Below are 14504 nucleotides of genomic sequence, written 5' to 3'. Positions count from 1 at the left end.
TCCAGCTAAAAACCTGGTTATGTATGGAGACACCTTAAATACTACAAAAAGACTGGTCAGAAACTTCGCTACCTTTGTAACAATCTAGCCAAGGAAGAACACGTATCCCAATTTTAAAAGACATGCAGAAGAGAAAGTTTATCCAAGGTGCTGCTTGTGGCCTTTCTGCATGCACACAAAACGACTGGACAACCATCATGGCAGATTTTATATTACTGAACTTTATGTACAAAAGCCGATTTCAAAGAAAACATTTAATGTAAAAACAATGGTTCATTTAAACAACTGAATTGGTTGTTTTTTGCTTGTTTGGTTTTTGGTTTTTTTTTTTTCCTTCTTACATCTACTGTACCATTCAAATTATTTTTAACCAGCTTACAGGGAATCTTCAAAATCTATCAAAGGTACATATAGAAAAGGCATCTTTATAAATAGAAAACAATGGGATTTTTTCAGCTTTTATTATAAATTGACATGACATACAAAGTTTACTGGACAGAAGTAATTTCATTACTATTTTTGGGGGGATCACCAACTTTTTGTGCAAACAATGCTAGCCTTCTTTTAAGCATTAAGAGCATAACTGCTTAAGAAATGACATAAGCAATAATTCTAGAACTACATCTCCCCTAAAATAATCTATTTTTTTACATATGTGCACAGCTTTAGCAAATTAAAGCCAGAGAGAAATGCTTGATGTACTATCCAGAGGCATAATTAAGAGTTTGCTAAAACTCAGACAGCTGGCAAATTCAAGATGTTTGTAATGAAAGCTGCAGTTTCCCTCCTTCCTATTTTGTACACAAAATCAGTGACTAAGAACTTAATACTGGATGACAAATCACATCCACACCATTAGTTAAATAGTCTCACAGTTAAACACATCTTAAGGACCATCAAAATCAGTATTTACATTTTATAAATTTCTGAAGACACCATTAGAAAGCTTATATACCCCTTAAACAAACAGGGAACTGCATCTCATGGTGATGGAATGAAATAAAAAATTAAAAATACCTGTATTTACAGCAGCATTGTTCCTTTATAAATAAAGAATATGAAAAATGCAATATTTTAAGGATAATAAAAAATTGAGGTGATGTCACTCAACCACAGTGCTTGCTGGAATAAACCCTTCGGTGCTGATACTGTACCAGTAGTGAAACCACTTTCCATTGGAAAAAATCTGTAAACGTATGCATAAAATGTGTTAACAGCAGTGCAAAACTGCTCAAATATAGTTTAGTCAGCATCTTAGTATCTGTATTGAATACAATACATCACAGAATACTTACATAAGAAGTGCAACACATTTTCTGGTCCAATTTTACAGTGCATTTTTCCCTCAAGAGTGGCATCTCGAAAGCCAAAGCTAAACCTATGGCCTGGACTTGCAGTCTGTACTCAGGCAAACAGCAGGCATGAACTTCGAAAGAAGTTCATCGATGCAATGCCTACCTCCTGACTCTAGACTCTCGGCTTTAGCATGGCACGCTATGATGCGGAACCCCAGTAAAGAGGGTTCCCATCAAATCATTTGTGTAGCTGTGTAAATGCGGAATAAAAATATAAAGGAGCTAATGTTCAAGTTTAAAATGGTACACTGGGTGATCAATACATCAGAATTATCCACGAAAACCAAACTGCTGGTAACCTCAAAAAGCCAAGGTGGTACTTCACTGTGTCTGTAAGATGAAAAGCCAAGTTCTTTCCAAACAGGCACAAGACAAAGGAAGTGCTAAGTTTGCCAACTTCGATAATTTTAGTGTGGGAAAAAAAAAAAAAAAAAAAAGAGTTAATTTGCAATTTATGATCAATTGGTAAATGATTTCAAATACAAGGATCAAGGTTAAACTTTAAATAGTGAGACGTTATTTTCACAAAAAGCTAACTGGAGAATTTCTAAGAAAAGCAGAAACTGTATCCCAATCCCCCTTCCCCAATGTTTCACAACTTCATGGTAGGAAAAACAGCCAGATACAGATGCAAAAATCTTAATATAAAAACGGTTTTACATATACTTAAATTATGTAAATTCCATAAAGTTCTTAAAACACTAATTACTAAAATTACAAAAAGATTTTCATATTGCTCTTCATGCTCAAACTCTTAGAATATTGTCATTACATCACCAAAACCAATATACATGTACTTGCATAATTAACTGAATAGAAACCCTGTTAAAACAATATCCTTGTTGAAATCATTTATTTCCATCCAGCAGTGCCTGTTTGGAACCTCTGTATTTTTGTGTGTAATTCTTTATAGAGCTCATGCACCCTAGAATGTCACTTCAATGCTTGTCCGTTGAATGGCAATTGACTTTTGACTTCAGAGCTTTTGTTTCTTGCTCTGTTTTGTGACACCTGAGATGCTATCCATTTCTGAAATTCTCTCTCTCATATTATTTTCACTATATCCATTTGTTGTCCCACTTTGTTCCTCAGAAGATTCCTCATCTGTTGGGGAAGCCGATTCTCCTTTCTCTAACTTCTGCTGCATCTCTCGGAGCCTGGCAACAGCTTTGTCTATTGACATTATGCTGATGAGGTTAAAGTCATGCATGCTGACCAGATGTAGCATAAAGTTTCGACACAAGTTCTTCTTAATTATTTTTTGTCCATAGTTTTCCACAAACAGCATACAGGCGTGATTCATTTGATTGTCAGCAATAAACCTGTCAAATTAGAAAGCCATCATTAGGCAAGCAGGACATTTTCAAGACCAAAAAGATACCCTACAACATGGTTTATCAATGTAAATGCATAGTCCAGCTATTACATAGCCTCAACATCTGCAGTAGTGCTCTTTTCAAAGCCACAGCGCTACTAGGTGCAAGAACATTTTTAAAACCTTAAAACACTCTTCTTACCAAATTATCCTTCAATGATCCTTCCCTAAACTGAGCTGAGTTTTAAGTACTTAGTGAATTGCAATGCAAAACGGTCAACCAAATCTATACTATAATTTATTTGTATCAAAACTAAGCATAGTAACATACCCGTGCTTCATAACGTGAAGATTCCATAATTTCATCACTTCTTTCTCTCCTTCGTTAACATCAGAAAATTCTTCAATTTGCTGGAGAGATAAAGGATTGGGAGAAAGGACAGAACAAACACACCCATGAGAACCACATGTCTGCTAACAAGTATTGAAAGCACACCTAAAATGCAACTTATGCCACCTACATGTCACAGAAATAACTACTGCTGAAAATTCAGGTACTGCAGCACTGCAGTCAAAAAGGTTGGAAAAGTCCTATCACGTAGAGAGCTGTGATGATAAATTACTTCCACATTATATACACACCCCACTGTGTACTCCTGCGACACCAGCATCACTCCTCTTTGTAGGAGAAAACCAGCCACCAACAATGAAAACTTGTTAGGGCACATGCGGACAGAGCTAGCTTGGCAACTAAAGACATACTTGAAAATACAATCTTCGATTCCATGAATTTCTATCGTTAGTGGCTCAGCATCACACAATTTTCTACTTGCTCTTAAAGTAAATGCAGCATTTTCACAACATATGCCCTGTTTGCTCCCTACAACAACTGCAGACCATCTTTTAAAAACCACAATCCACTTAATTTTGTGTAAATGCAGTAATTACAGTGATGGTTTTCTCCCGTAGCCATTCAGGGTCCTTTTCATCCTCACTGTCGACTTCCATTTCTTGTGGACGGAGAGGTAAACACGTGTCACTGTGGAAATACAGCCGATTGTGCCCGCTGCTGTATGTTCGCTGCTGTTCAACTTCTCCATCTTCAGATTCAAGAAATTCTGACATACTTGCTTTCGTACGCTTTGGCCTAGCAGAAGGGGGGAAAAAAAAGTAAATGCTTTCAACTATCATATCAAATATGCAAATACTAAGAACTGTAACGCAATAATACCAGTTATTCTTCTAGGCTATAGTTTGCAAAAATACTGGGGGAGGTGGGTCAATCACCAGCACTGAAATAAACCCCATTAAAAAAACTAACACCCTGCTCCAACCCACAGTCCATCTTTTGGGGAAGAAAATTTTAGGAAAAAGCAGTTACACAGAGTTCCATCACTAAGAATAGATACCTCAACTGAAAAGATGTAGAAAAACCACAGGTGAAGTTATCATTCTTCAGTAACATTTTATTTAGTCATAGACCACTGTACTTTAACGATAAGTAAAATGTAACACTGTTTACATTCACCTACAGATTTAGAAATCCCTAAGTTTCATAAATCTGGTCCATATGTGGTATCACACAAATAGAGACCGACTGTTTTCCACCTCCCTACCTGCAAACAAGTATGTGTGTGATAGGCGTCCTTTTGACTGGTCCATTGCGACTGAAGGCAAATCCGGGTTGACGATGGATATCCTGGGGATTTCCTGCATAGGAGCCATCGTAACACTCATTGATAGATACATCTATCCTAGCACCTTTTGGATGATACTGAAACAGATAATTGCAAATACACTTAGCAAACACTAATGCCAATTCATCAGGAAGTTCAAGTAAGTAACCTTTTCAATTCTGAATACCTTAAGTATCACCCTATCCATAACCTGACAGCTCTAATCACCTTTCACAACATGCAAATAATTTTTAACCTCTAGAAACAAATGATACTAAAGCTCCCCTGCTCTGTACCACTTTGTTTTACAGAAAACCACACAGAATGGAACTAATTATACAATTAAGGAAAATATCAGCAAGATTCCTAAGAAGCACCCTAGAAATTGGAACATTTCTAAATCTCTTAAAGCTTCTTGCTCCAACCAAGCATAGATTGCATTGCCTTCTATTATGCCTCCATCACATAAAAAGAACACATTAACACAAAAGTAGCAGCTACAGTCAGAATTCACACTCCAGTGACGGAGCGTTGTTTAAAATATATATATATTTAAAAACAAAAATCAAACCCACAATTCTTCCCCCCACCCCCCGCCACGTGACATGCAAACATTCACATACTATTCAAAGGAAGCTGCATTTAACCTGTAGATATGGTCCTACAACTGAACAGGCTAGTAACAAAATCACTGCATTATTAGTATCTGTGACAGATTGTATAGCGTTTCATAGTCCTAAACTCCAAAAATATACTTACAACATAATTAAAGATAAATCTGCTGTGGCAAAGTTTAAGATGTTTGAGTAAACTATACAGTTTCCGACAGTTCAGTGTGCACCATGGGCAATGTAAGTCATCTCGGGCTTCAGTCTGCTGTCTCGTGTTGTTGTTATAAAGGAACTGATGCAAACAAAGAAACGGGTAGTATTAACATCCAACACATTTCATTCGCTAATTTCTCATCCACCAAAAAAAAGCGGGATGTCATTTCAGGAGACCTCCACAGCAACAATAAGTTCCTGGGAACACTGCATCAGCTCAGTGTACTGAAACATCGGTATGTCAAGCATTTTTTCCCCCACAGGGAGACCACCTGTCCCCCTCCAGATGTCTAACAAGAGATGCCTTTTGTATTTTGGAACGTCAGACATGCCCCCAGGAAGATTAGCTTTCTAGAATACTTCCTGCAAGAAGAAATATGTGGAATAGCTCTTAATATGTGAATCTGAGACCCCTTAAGGCATCCACTAAAGAGGCAAACAGAAATTTCTACCCAGAGGAGAAGTGACCATTTTAATTCCATGCAGTATTTAGATTCTAGTTTCTCCCCTCTAATGCTTATTTGCAATACCTGGTAAAATATTCGCAACTTTTGTCGAGGTTCATTTAAAACATCTCTCTCTTTCCTTGTTTGAAGATCTGTCGGCAAGGATTCTTTCACAGCTGAAAAAAAAAAACAAACCAACATGTAGAGACATACGTGTCTGGTGAAGAGGGGAAAAAAAACAACCTGACATTGTTTCTTACCTAAGTATGGAAGTTCTGAGAAAGGCACGCTGCTGCTGAGGGAAATGGGCTGCTCTATTGTATTTTGACCTAAGCAGCTGAAATCAGCAACAAAAAAGCCTTGATGCTCAGCTTCCTCCACAAATCTAAGACAAACCCACCACTTTTCAAAACCAGATGTATCTCCAGTTTTGGAGAACTCTTCAGAGAACTTAAAAATGGTCAAGTGAAAAGCAACACTTTTCTTACTCCATTTAAGCAGACAGAATTATTTAGCTATAGCTAAAAGCACATGTGGCTGGGAAATATAAGAAACCCTTCCTTCAGATGGCTGCGTTGCAAATACAATGTTTAAATTCAATTTCACAAGTTCCCCAAGTAACACAATGGACAACGGTATAAAATGCAAGTAACATATGAAGTATTTAATGAAACCAACAAACTTTAACCCTTAACTCTTACCCCTCACTGTTTGTGTGTGTAATGGTGCCACTCAGTTACCTCTGAGCCTCTTCCACACATTTTCATCTCAGATTATTTGCTTTCATAGAATTAACAAGAAACCACACGTGTCTAACCAGGTTTATCAATTTACCCTCAGGAGAGACCAAATAATGACACTTACTTGCTTCTGAATGGTAAAAAAGATGGCAAAACAGTCTCAGCTCTACTGACATAAGGAGATCTTTTAGAAGATGCACTTATTTCATACTTAGTATCTTGGACAACAAGGGAAATTTCATCCTCTTTCTATATGAAAGAAAGAGGCGGCCTGACATTCAGCCTGCACTACATCAGAGAAATTAGAATTCCATGGCTCAGTTACTTTGAGCACTTTGTAATTACAGCAAAGCTTAAGCTGCCACATTTAGAAAGTCTTTGATGCCTTTATTCCACTGATTTGCCTTGGGAAAGATGCCAAAGTAAAATGACAACACCAAATTCACATACCCTTGGGAAAGATGCACTGGATCTTTTTCTTTTACTAGCAGAACCTCTGATAGAAGTTTCCTACTATTTTCACTCTCCTCTTTTCTTGGTATTTGGAGACTGAAAACAGCACAATCATCACAAATGCCTTACAACGCTGTGCACTGCTCTACTATATTCCTGTATTAAGAGTCTGCTGTACTATTTTGGAAGGTGGCACTTGCTCTAACTTTTATTAATTTACTAGAATACTTGGCTTCTCTGATGCAAGAAAACGTGAGTTCTATCAGTATGTTAGAAATGCAGCTGTGCCTCATCCCTACTCACCTCTGTATTTATTATGTAGTAAACTAGTACACACCTTCTAGAGTTAGTCAACATACCATCATTTCTTCTGCAAGTCTGAGCACACAACCTGCCTAACAAATTACAATACAGGTCTCCAAGAAACTGTAAAATACAAGGAGGGCGGGTACGAGGAAGTAAAGAGAAAGCAGAACAGCTCTTACAGTGAAAGCTCAACTACTTCCTCACTTCTATTGCCCTTCTGTTGGATATAATTTCATGTTTGTGTGTGTTAAGTGACATTCATTCATCCTGACTTAAGAGACCTAAGGTCTGCAATCCCTAGCTCAAGTAAAATACTCAATTCAGAAGACAGGACTCAGTCTTATTTAAATATTCTTGTACCATTTCCAAAGACAAAGACGTCTGTAGCTTGGCTGAGGTTGTTAGGGATCATTCTAGACAGTGGCTTCTGCACAAGCAGGGGGAAAATTCTTCTTGCTTTAACATTTGTATTACTACACACTAAAGCTCTAGAAGTCATGAAAAGAATTGCCACTCTTAGAAAGTCTTGCCAGAGTTGTGCTATCATTGACCCGTCAAGTTTCCCACTATATACTGCAATACAACTGCACAAGAACACGCTTGTAAAAGCAATGTTTTTTTCCATCATAGTAATTCCCTCGCTATCACTACTACAGCTCCAAAACCTCAGTTAAATATCCAACACAAAATCAGAGTCAAATAACATTTTGCACAAATTCCCCAAATGCACTACCAATGACGAACCCCAAAACTTCAAGCAAGACAGCTCTCCACACAGTGCCTGGCAACATACCCCAGAGGCGAAGCCTGGAGACAGAATGACTGCACTCCAGATAATTACTTCTTTAATAGGGACCTAGAAGCTTCTTAATCACACAGTCCCAATCTAGTGACAAGCTTGGAAATACTGATTACTCTGAAGTGAATTGGGTGCCAGTCAAGAATCTAGGTATGTTCACAGTTGTTTAAAAAAACAGGAGCAGCCTGTTGTCTTCCGTACAACTTGTTTTCCAGCTGTCCTTGGGCCTCACCTGCGAACACAACATTCCAAGCCAAATTTACTAACAACTGTGAGCCAAAAGAAAGATAACATCTAGGCCAGCCCCCACTGCCACTTAGGAATCAAAGGGGAGTTTAGATTAAATATGACCTTGAGACAGGAAACTGCTACGAATATAAAAAAAGGACACAATGGTCAAAGGTGCCTTTTCTTTCTCATATCAAAAAGTATTTTAGTAGCAACTTTTTGGAGCTAAGCTGTCGGACAGCAAGGAAGAAACATGTTTGTAGAAACATATTAACAAATTCACAATTAAGCAACCAAAACACAAATTTGTATTTAAAAATGTAAAAGCTACATTAAGTTTAACTTTTGGGTTTAATTATAACCAAACAGCATGCTACCTGCTGCACACCTGTGCAGTTTTCAGTAACTAGACTCAGTATACAATCAGCTACCCCCACCCCAGCAGTATTTTGCAAGTAGATCTAACAACTCTTGAAGGAGAAAAAGTCACGGGACTGTGTTTTTTATCTAAATGCGTATTGTAATACTACAACCTTCTGTAAAACACAGCAAGTACGTGTCAGTTAATGTTTTTATATCATGCATGAATTAAAAGTGCTATCATACATTCTTTGACAATTATTAAGGTCAAACCTCCTAAGCCCATTAAGGTTTTCAAGGTAGTTAGCTAACCTTACGAAAAGAGAAATATTCCCAGAAGACTTTCCATAAAGAAACTGATCTTGAACTCTTATCTGTTTTTTTTAACATAGACCTACAGAAATACCAAAGGACATTCTACAGTTTTTCTAAAATAGCGCTTCAAATCACCTCTGTAAATTCAGGATAAATAGAGTTTTATTTTCAGCAGCTTCCCAAGACAAGCTTTTGAGTAACAACAACAGAACAAGTAGTTTCTAGACACGTCAATAGCTCTTGAAATGATGTGTTTGAATATATAATGGGATATATTAAGGTAACAAAACCTATAATTTTAGATTTGCAGTGAATATTAGCAGACTGGGTTAATGTATTTAACATTATGTAATCTTCCACGTAGTGGATCAGATTACAATGGTAATTACATTAAATTTTCAATGACACTGTGGCCGCCACAGAAGTACCAGTGCTACATTAAATACAAACCAAGCAAAGTAGTAAAAACAATTGTACACTATTTAAAAATGTTTCCATGAAGCAAGGTTAAGCAACCCAATTTTAAACAGTCTACCTACTACTGCTTTTAATGTGATATATATTTAATGTTATAATAAAACAGTTCAAAAGCTGATTATGAAGTCTGATAATATGTAAACTCTTCTGGAAAGAATATATAGGAACTAACTTGCAGAAGGAAAGAAAACCAGTTATGTTTCAGATCACTGAAAAAGTCCAAAATTAAAAAAACATTTATTTTAAAATTACAATGCTCTAAACATTAACTAATGACTAGGAAGAAACAAGTTCAATAATACTTACAGATTAATTTACATATAACAAATACAGACTTACCTTACATTGTAGTAATAGTTTGCAGACTTGCTACATTTTTCTCTTACCCACATAGAATTATATTTAGACAGTACTAACTGTAAACTGTATTCTATCTAGACAACCTCAGACTGCCCAAAATTAATAAAAGCAGAAAGAACCTTTAGGCTCAACAGAAATCTTTGTTAACTGTTGTGAATACGCAGAAAATGCAGCTAGATAATATATATAGTGCTTCCATCACGGGATCATGCCTAGACATCAAACTATGCATCCAGGGGATTAGTGCCAGTTCACAAGCATTCTGGAAGAACCTGAGTTGCCCTTATACCACAGACACGCAACAGAGTGTATGGTGGTTTAGGCAGTTTCTGTCACATTTCACACTAGCAGCTATGTTTTCCAAGAGCTTAACATATATCATACAATAGACAAATTGTAAAACTATATTCACTAAAAAGCATAAAAAACCCCTTAATACTATAAATCCATATACTTGGATTAGTACTACTGAATACAGTAATTAAAATTAGTAGAGTAAAACAGAATCCCAGAAGTCCTATTCACAGATTTCCCCCTCAATTTATTTCACATCAGGATTTGTGAGCGTTATATACAATCGCTTCAATGTTGTCACGACTTCAAAGACTTCACTATTTTTAGCTTTTAAACTTACCTGAAGAATGTACAAAATATGGGACACGACAAAGCCCATTCATTTTTGCTCTTCATTTTTAAGATAACCTGAAGCAGTTGCACCAGCAAGACAGGAACCCTGAAGCACAGAAGTGCTGAGCAGATGACTATTCAGTAGCAAAACCAAACTTGCTTACCTATAGTCTGAGTAGGTTTAACAGAATTGGGCTTGTTTTCTTGAGGGAGGCTTTCAGAATTTCGTGTTGCAAGAGGCTTAGCTATAGGAGCTGTAGACTTATCGTTTGTGTCTCCTGTCCAACGAAGAGTAAACTGAAGTGTAGGTCCCTGAGAAAATGTTTCAAATGGAGGCAATCTCTGGGGGGCGGGGGTGGGGGGGAATCAAAAACGGAACAGCAAATTTAGTGTCTTCCCATGTACAAAAACAATCACGAGAAAATATTGACAGAATGGGCACAGATGTAATTTTTTAATCACCTGAAGTCCTTGTGTTTTCAGCATAAACATACACATTTAGATATACTAAAATAAAAAGATTAAAAAGATGACTATGCAATTAAGCAACAACTTCATGTACATACTGTGGCACACATTGATCTTTGTGAAACACTAAACAGCATGGACTCTAACTAGAAAGAAAACAGCACTTGCCTACCACCCTGCTGCCAATGTACTTCTCTTTCTGCTCACACCTACTCCTAATTCTTCAGAGCAGTATTGTATATTAATACATGAGCTTTAAGAAACGTACCACTGTCTGCTGTAGAAATGCTACTGTAATATTCTCCTGTGGATATGTTCTTCTATTCCACTCACTTACCAAGTCAGTTGTAATAAAGAAATATAAGAGACCTGAGTTAAATCCAAACTCCTATTATCGAGTATAATACCCTAAATTTATCAATGAGTAATATTAGAGAATTCCATCCTAAAAGCTCTTTATTTTATTTAGGTCTCATTAGTTTACAGAAATGCTATTGCAAAACCAGAAAACCAGTGACAACGTACTTTTATCTGGGTGACAAACACACTGGCCATGACTGTTTTCTGTTCTCTTTATGGTAGCACCTCCAGCTTGAAAAAACTGTCTCATATTGTCCCAACAGAAAGCAACCGTGTCTAACAAAGTTACAGCAATTTGTATGTATCTTTTTAAGCACATTTACATGTGGAGGATCACTTCCTCTGATCTTCATAAAAGCTGTTTCTAGATTTTTAATTTTAATTTCTTGAACAACGTTTAACAGAATCAGTATTCCAGGTAAAGGCTGAACTGGCTAATAGAGCTTACAACTATGTTTTTACTATATATTTTCGATCATCTCTGCTTTTCTCGTAATTGTATAATCATGTTGATACACCACTATTTCGCAAACATTTAGAATTTTCATATTCTTTGCCTCACAACTGATACTCTCCCAGGACACAACAACATGTGACTACATAAGTGCATACAACCACCTACATTCACTGTATCACCAAATGTTGATTCAGCTCAGTCAACAATTTCTCCCTGCACATCACTTACTCCTACACTGACACACCCTCTTCCTTTCATCACTAGATTTCATCAGCATTTTCTGAAGGTTTGTGTATAAAATCACACCTATGAAAGCTCTGGGTTCTTATTTCTTTCCCCAGAATATTCTGCTTCTGCAGTTTCTTCCTTTGGATTTGTCCATTTGAATTTACTACAGTAACAAACATTTAAATTGTCTGATTTTTGCAAGACAGAAATTCAGAAGTCATTGGAAAAGACAGCTTCCCTACCTACAGTAGTGAACGTGTTTGTATTAATGACCTAGCGTAGCCAAAGCCTTCCTAAACCAAGAGCTAAATTGAAACTTATGTCCATACATCCTGAAAGAGAAGTATATTCTCTGTTAAATTTAATCCATTTTCAGAGGAACAGCCACTGACAGCGTTTCAAATAGTCTTCCGCATTAATCCAGACCATTTTAAGTGAAGATAGGTCTTTCAACCACTAAAGCAATCCATACCTTCCCATCAAGTATCGTTTCCCATGTTGCTCTTTTCTTGCTAATGGGACACTCTTCCATTTCCTGCATGGCCACTTCATACTCCCCATCCAGAAGCTGCAAGCGCCTGTCAGGACAGAAGTAGCTCATTTTTATTGTTCGCCTATTAAAATATAGAGTACATTTCACAGTAACTAGGTTTCCATGAACCTAAAGGCAGATTTTCTGGCAGATTTATTTGGCAACTAGGTATGGATCTTAGGTAAACACTATCCATCACAAAAAAGCTGCCCAATACCAAACATTAATGTAAAAGCCTCCATCCAAGCGATTCCAAGAGATGTAGGAAAGCTATTGTTAATACAAAATCAATACCATGACGGCAATCTTCCTGTGAAGAAATAAACCTCAAACTGAATGACACCCCCTCCTAATCACCTCTTATTTATTCTTGCTTTATTAATAACTAGTCTGTTCTAGAAAACCAGTATGACCTCTGATCAGACCTCCAAAACGTAAGAATCCTATCTTAGTATCAGAGCCATGTCACATGTAACCTGAAGAGGACTTCAACATAGTAAATATAAACTATGACATTCTCAAAAAGCAATCAAAATTGTTTTACATAAACTAGAATAAGTCAAACATGTTAACTGGCATGCTACATTTTCATCTTCCTTTCTATCTCACCCTGCCTCCTCCTATGTAGCAGTCTGTTCAGTGAGGCTTGTGAAATTCTGATTGTTACTTAAATAGTTGTATTTTGTTGCCACTTGCTGAACAGCAGAGGAGAAGCAGAAAAGAAAAAGCAGTGAATCAAAGGTAGTCTCAGAAACATGTTTCATGGATACATGTGTTTTAAAGATATCAACAAAAATGAGCAAATAATATCCATTTACAATACAAGCCCACTTCCCCAATATTTCTTATTTTTTGAGACATTACCTTCTGAAGCAATGGCCCTGAATTCCTGACAACAGATCATAAGCTACAGAAGCATCACTCAAAACAAACAAGTTTCTAAATAGATAAATTCCGTGTGAACTCATGCAAACTGTTAATGCAGTTTGTACTTGGGAATTAAGTCTTGCAGAAAAATGCTGTTTCTAGTTTCAGTATTCTACAGTGAGATACTGGAACAGGTAAACTACAGCCTGTCTTTTTCTTTTACATATAAACTATACTACAGCAGAAGTATCCCAGCAGAATAAAGTTATAAACAATCCAAGTAAGCCACCAGAGATCTTTTATTCTGTTTCTTGACAGCATCTTGCTAACCACTAACTCCATCACTTACTCTGGTTAGAATAATAAGAGCTTCAAAAGATAAAAAAAAAAATACAGATAGAGAAGATAATGGCCTTAAAACAATACTTGTCCTAGATCTTCATGATTATATATAATCGTTTTCCAGGCCTGGAGCTGGGGTAAAATATCTTCTCAATTACTCCATCAAACAGAAGACTGTAACTTCAAAAGGTTAACATAAATTAATAGCTTATGCAATTTTATTTTTTATATACATAATAGTATAATATATTATATATATGTACAGCAGAATGGGTGAAAGTGTCCTAGCTTATGTATTACTGCTACAAAACCACCTAATGGTTCGTATCATGTTTAGCATACAAAAGTTCCCCAGTGTATTTAAGTAAGAGAAAAGAACAAAAACATTGTCAAGACTTCTAAAAAGGTAAGACATTTATTAAAAAAAACTCTACTTGAAATGTAAGACTTCTAAAATCGTATTCAGATAAATGACCATTTTATCAGAATCACTTGGAGCCATTTTAAGCAACTTTTTCTTGAAGCTATATTTGTATTTTTACTAACAAAGAAGTTATCTAGTAAATGGTATGCCACCGACTTTCTGAACTATATGGATTGCTCTAAGCTATAGCTACATGTGAGTTCACTCCACCTTCTTTAAAATATATTAAGTAGCATCAAGATAACATATATTAAAATGTTTCATCACACTTACAAGTACATGACAGAGTAAGCCTATTACGATTTTAATTACTGCTTTGATTTCACTGTAGTACTGAAGAACTAATGTCTTCTTTAGGTGTTAGCAGAGTAAGATCTGTGACTGCATCATCAAGAGTTTGGGCACAGAGAAAATTATGCCACCAAACAGCATGTGAGCAGTAAGCATATTTCAAAGATTTTTTTGTTTGTTTTACTTGTAATTATGCTGTCACTGATCTTTAACAGAACCACAGAAATTGGAACTCTCAAAAAACTGACAAGAAA

General features: G+C 36.4%; 1 protein-coding gene across 1 annotated transcript in view; it reads right to left on the bottom strand.

Annotated features, from left to right (window-relative positions):
• Window positions 1-200: 200 nt before the first annotated feature.
• The window catches only part of SUZ12 (SUZ12 polycomb repressive complex 2 subunit), a 31530-nt gene continuing 17226 nt past the window's right edge, over window positions 201-14504 (bottom strand). Inside the window, 8 exon segments of the mRNA XM_040581909.1 lie at window positions 201-2677; window positions 3002-3081; window positions 3619-3817; window positions 4287-4444; window positions 5106-5249; window positions 5701-5792; window positions 10446-10623; window positions 12267-12372. Of these exon segments, the coding sequence (XP_040437843.1) occupies window positions 2332-2677; window positions 3002-3081; window positions 3619-3817; window positions 4287-4444; window positions 5106-5249; window positions 5701-5792; window positions 10446-10623; window positions 12267-12372 (1303 nt within the window). The 3' untranslated portion in view covers window positions 201-2331.

Source organism: Falco naumanni, chromosome 1 (assembly GCF_017639655.2).
Source record: "Falco naumanni isolate bFalNau1 chromosome 1, bFalNau1.pat, whole genome shotgun sequence".
NCBI lineage: Eukaryota > Metazoa > Chordata > Aves > Falconiformes > Falconidae > Falco > Falco naumanni.
The sequence above is the reverse complement of the archived record's forward strand: the minus strand, read 5'-3'. Positions and strand labels throughout refer to the sequence as shown.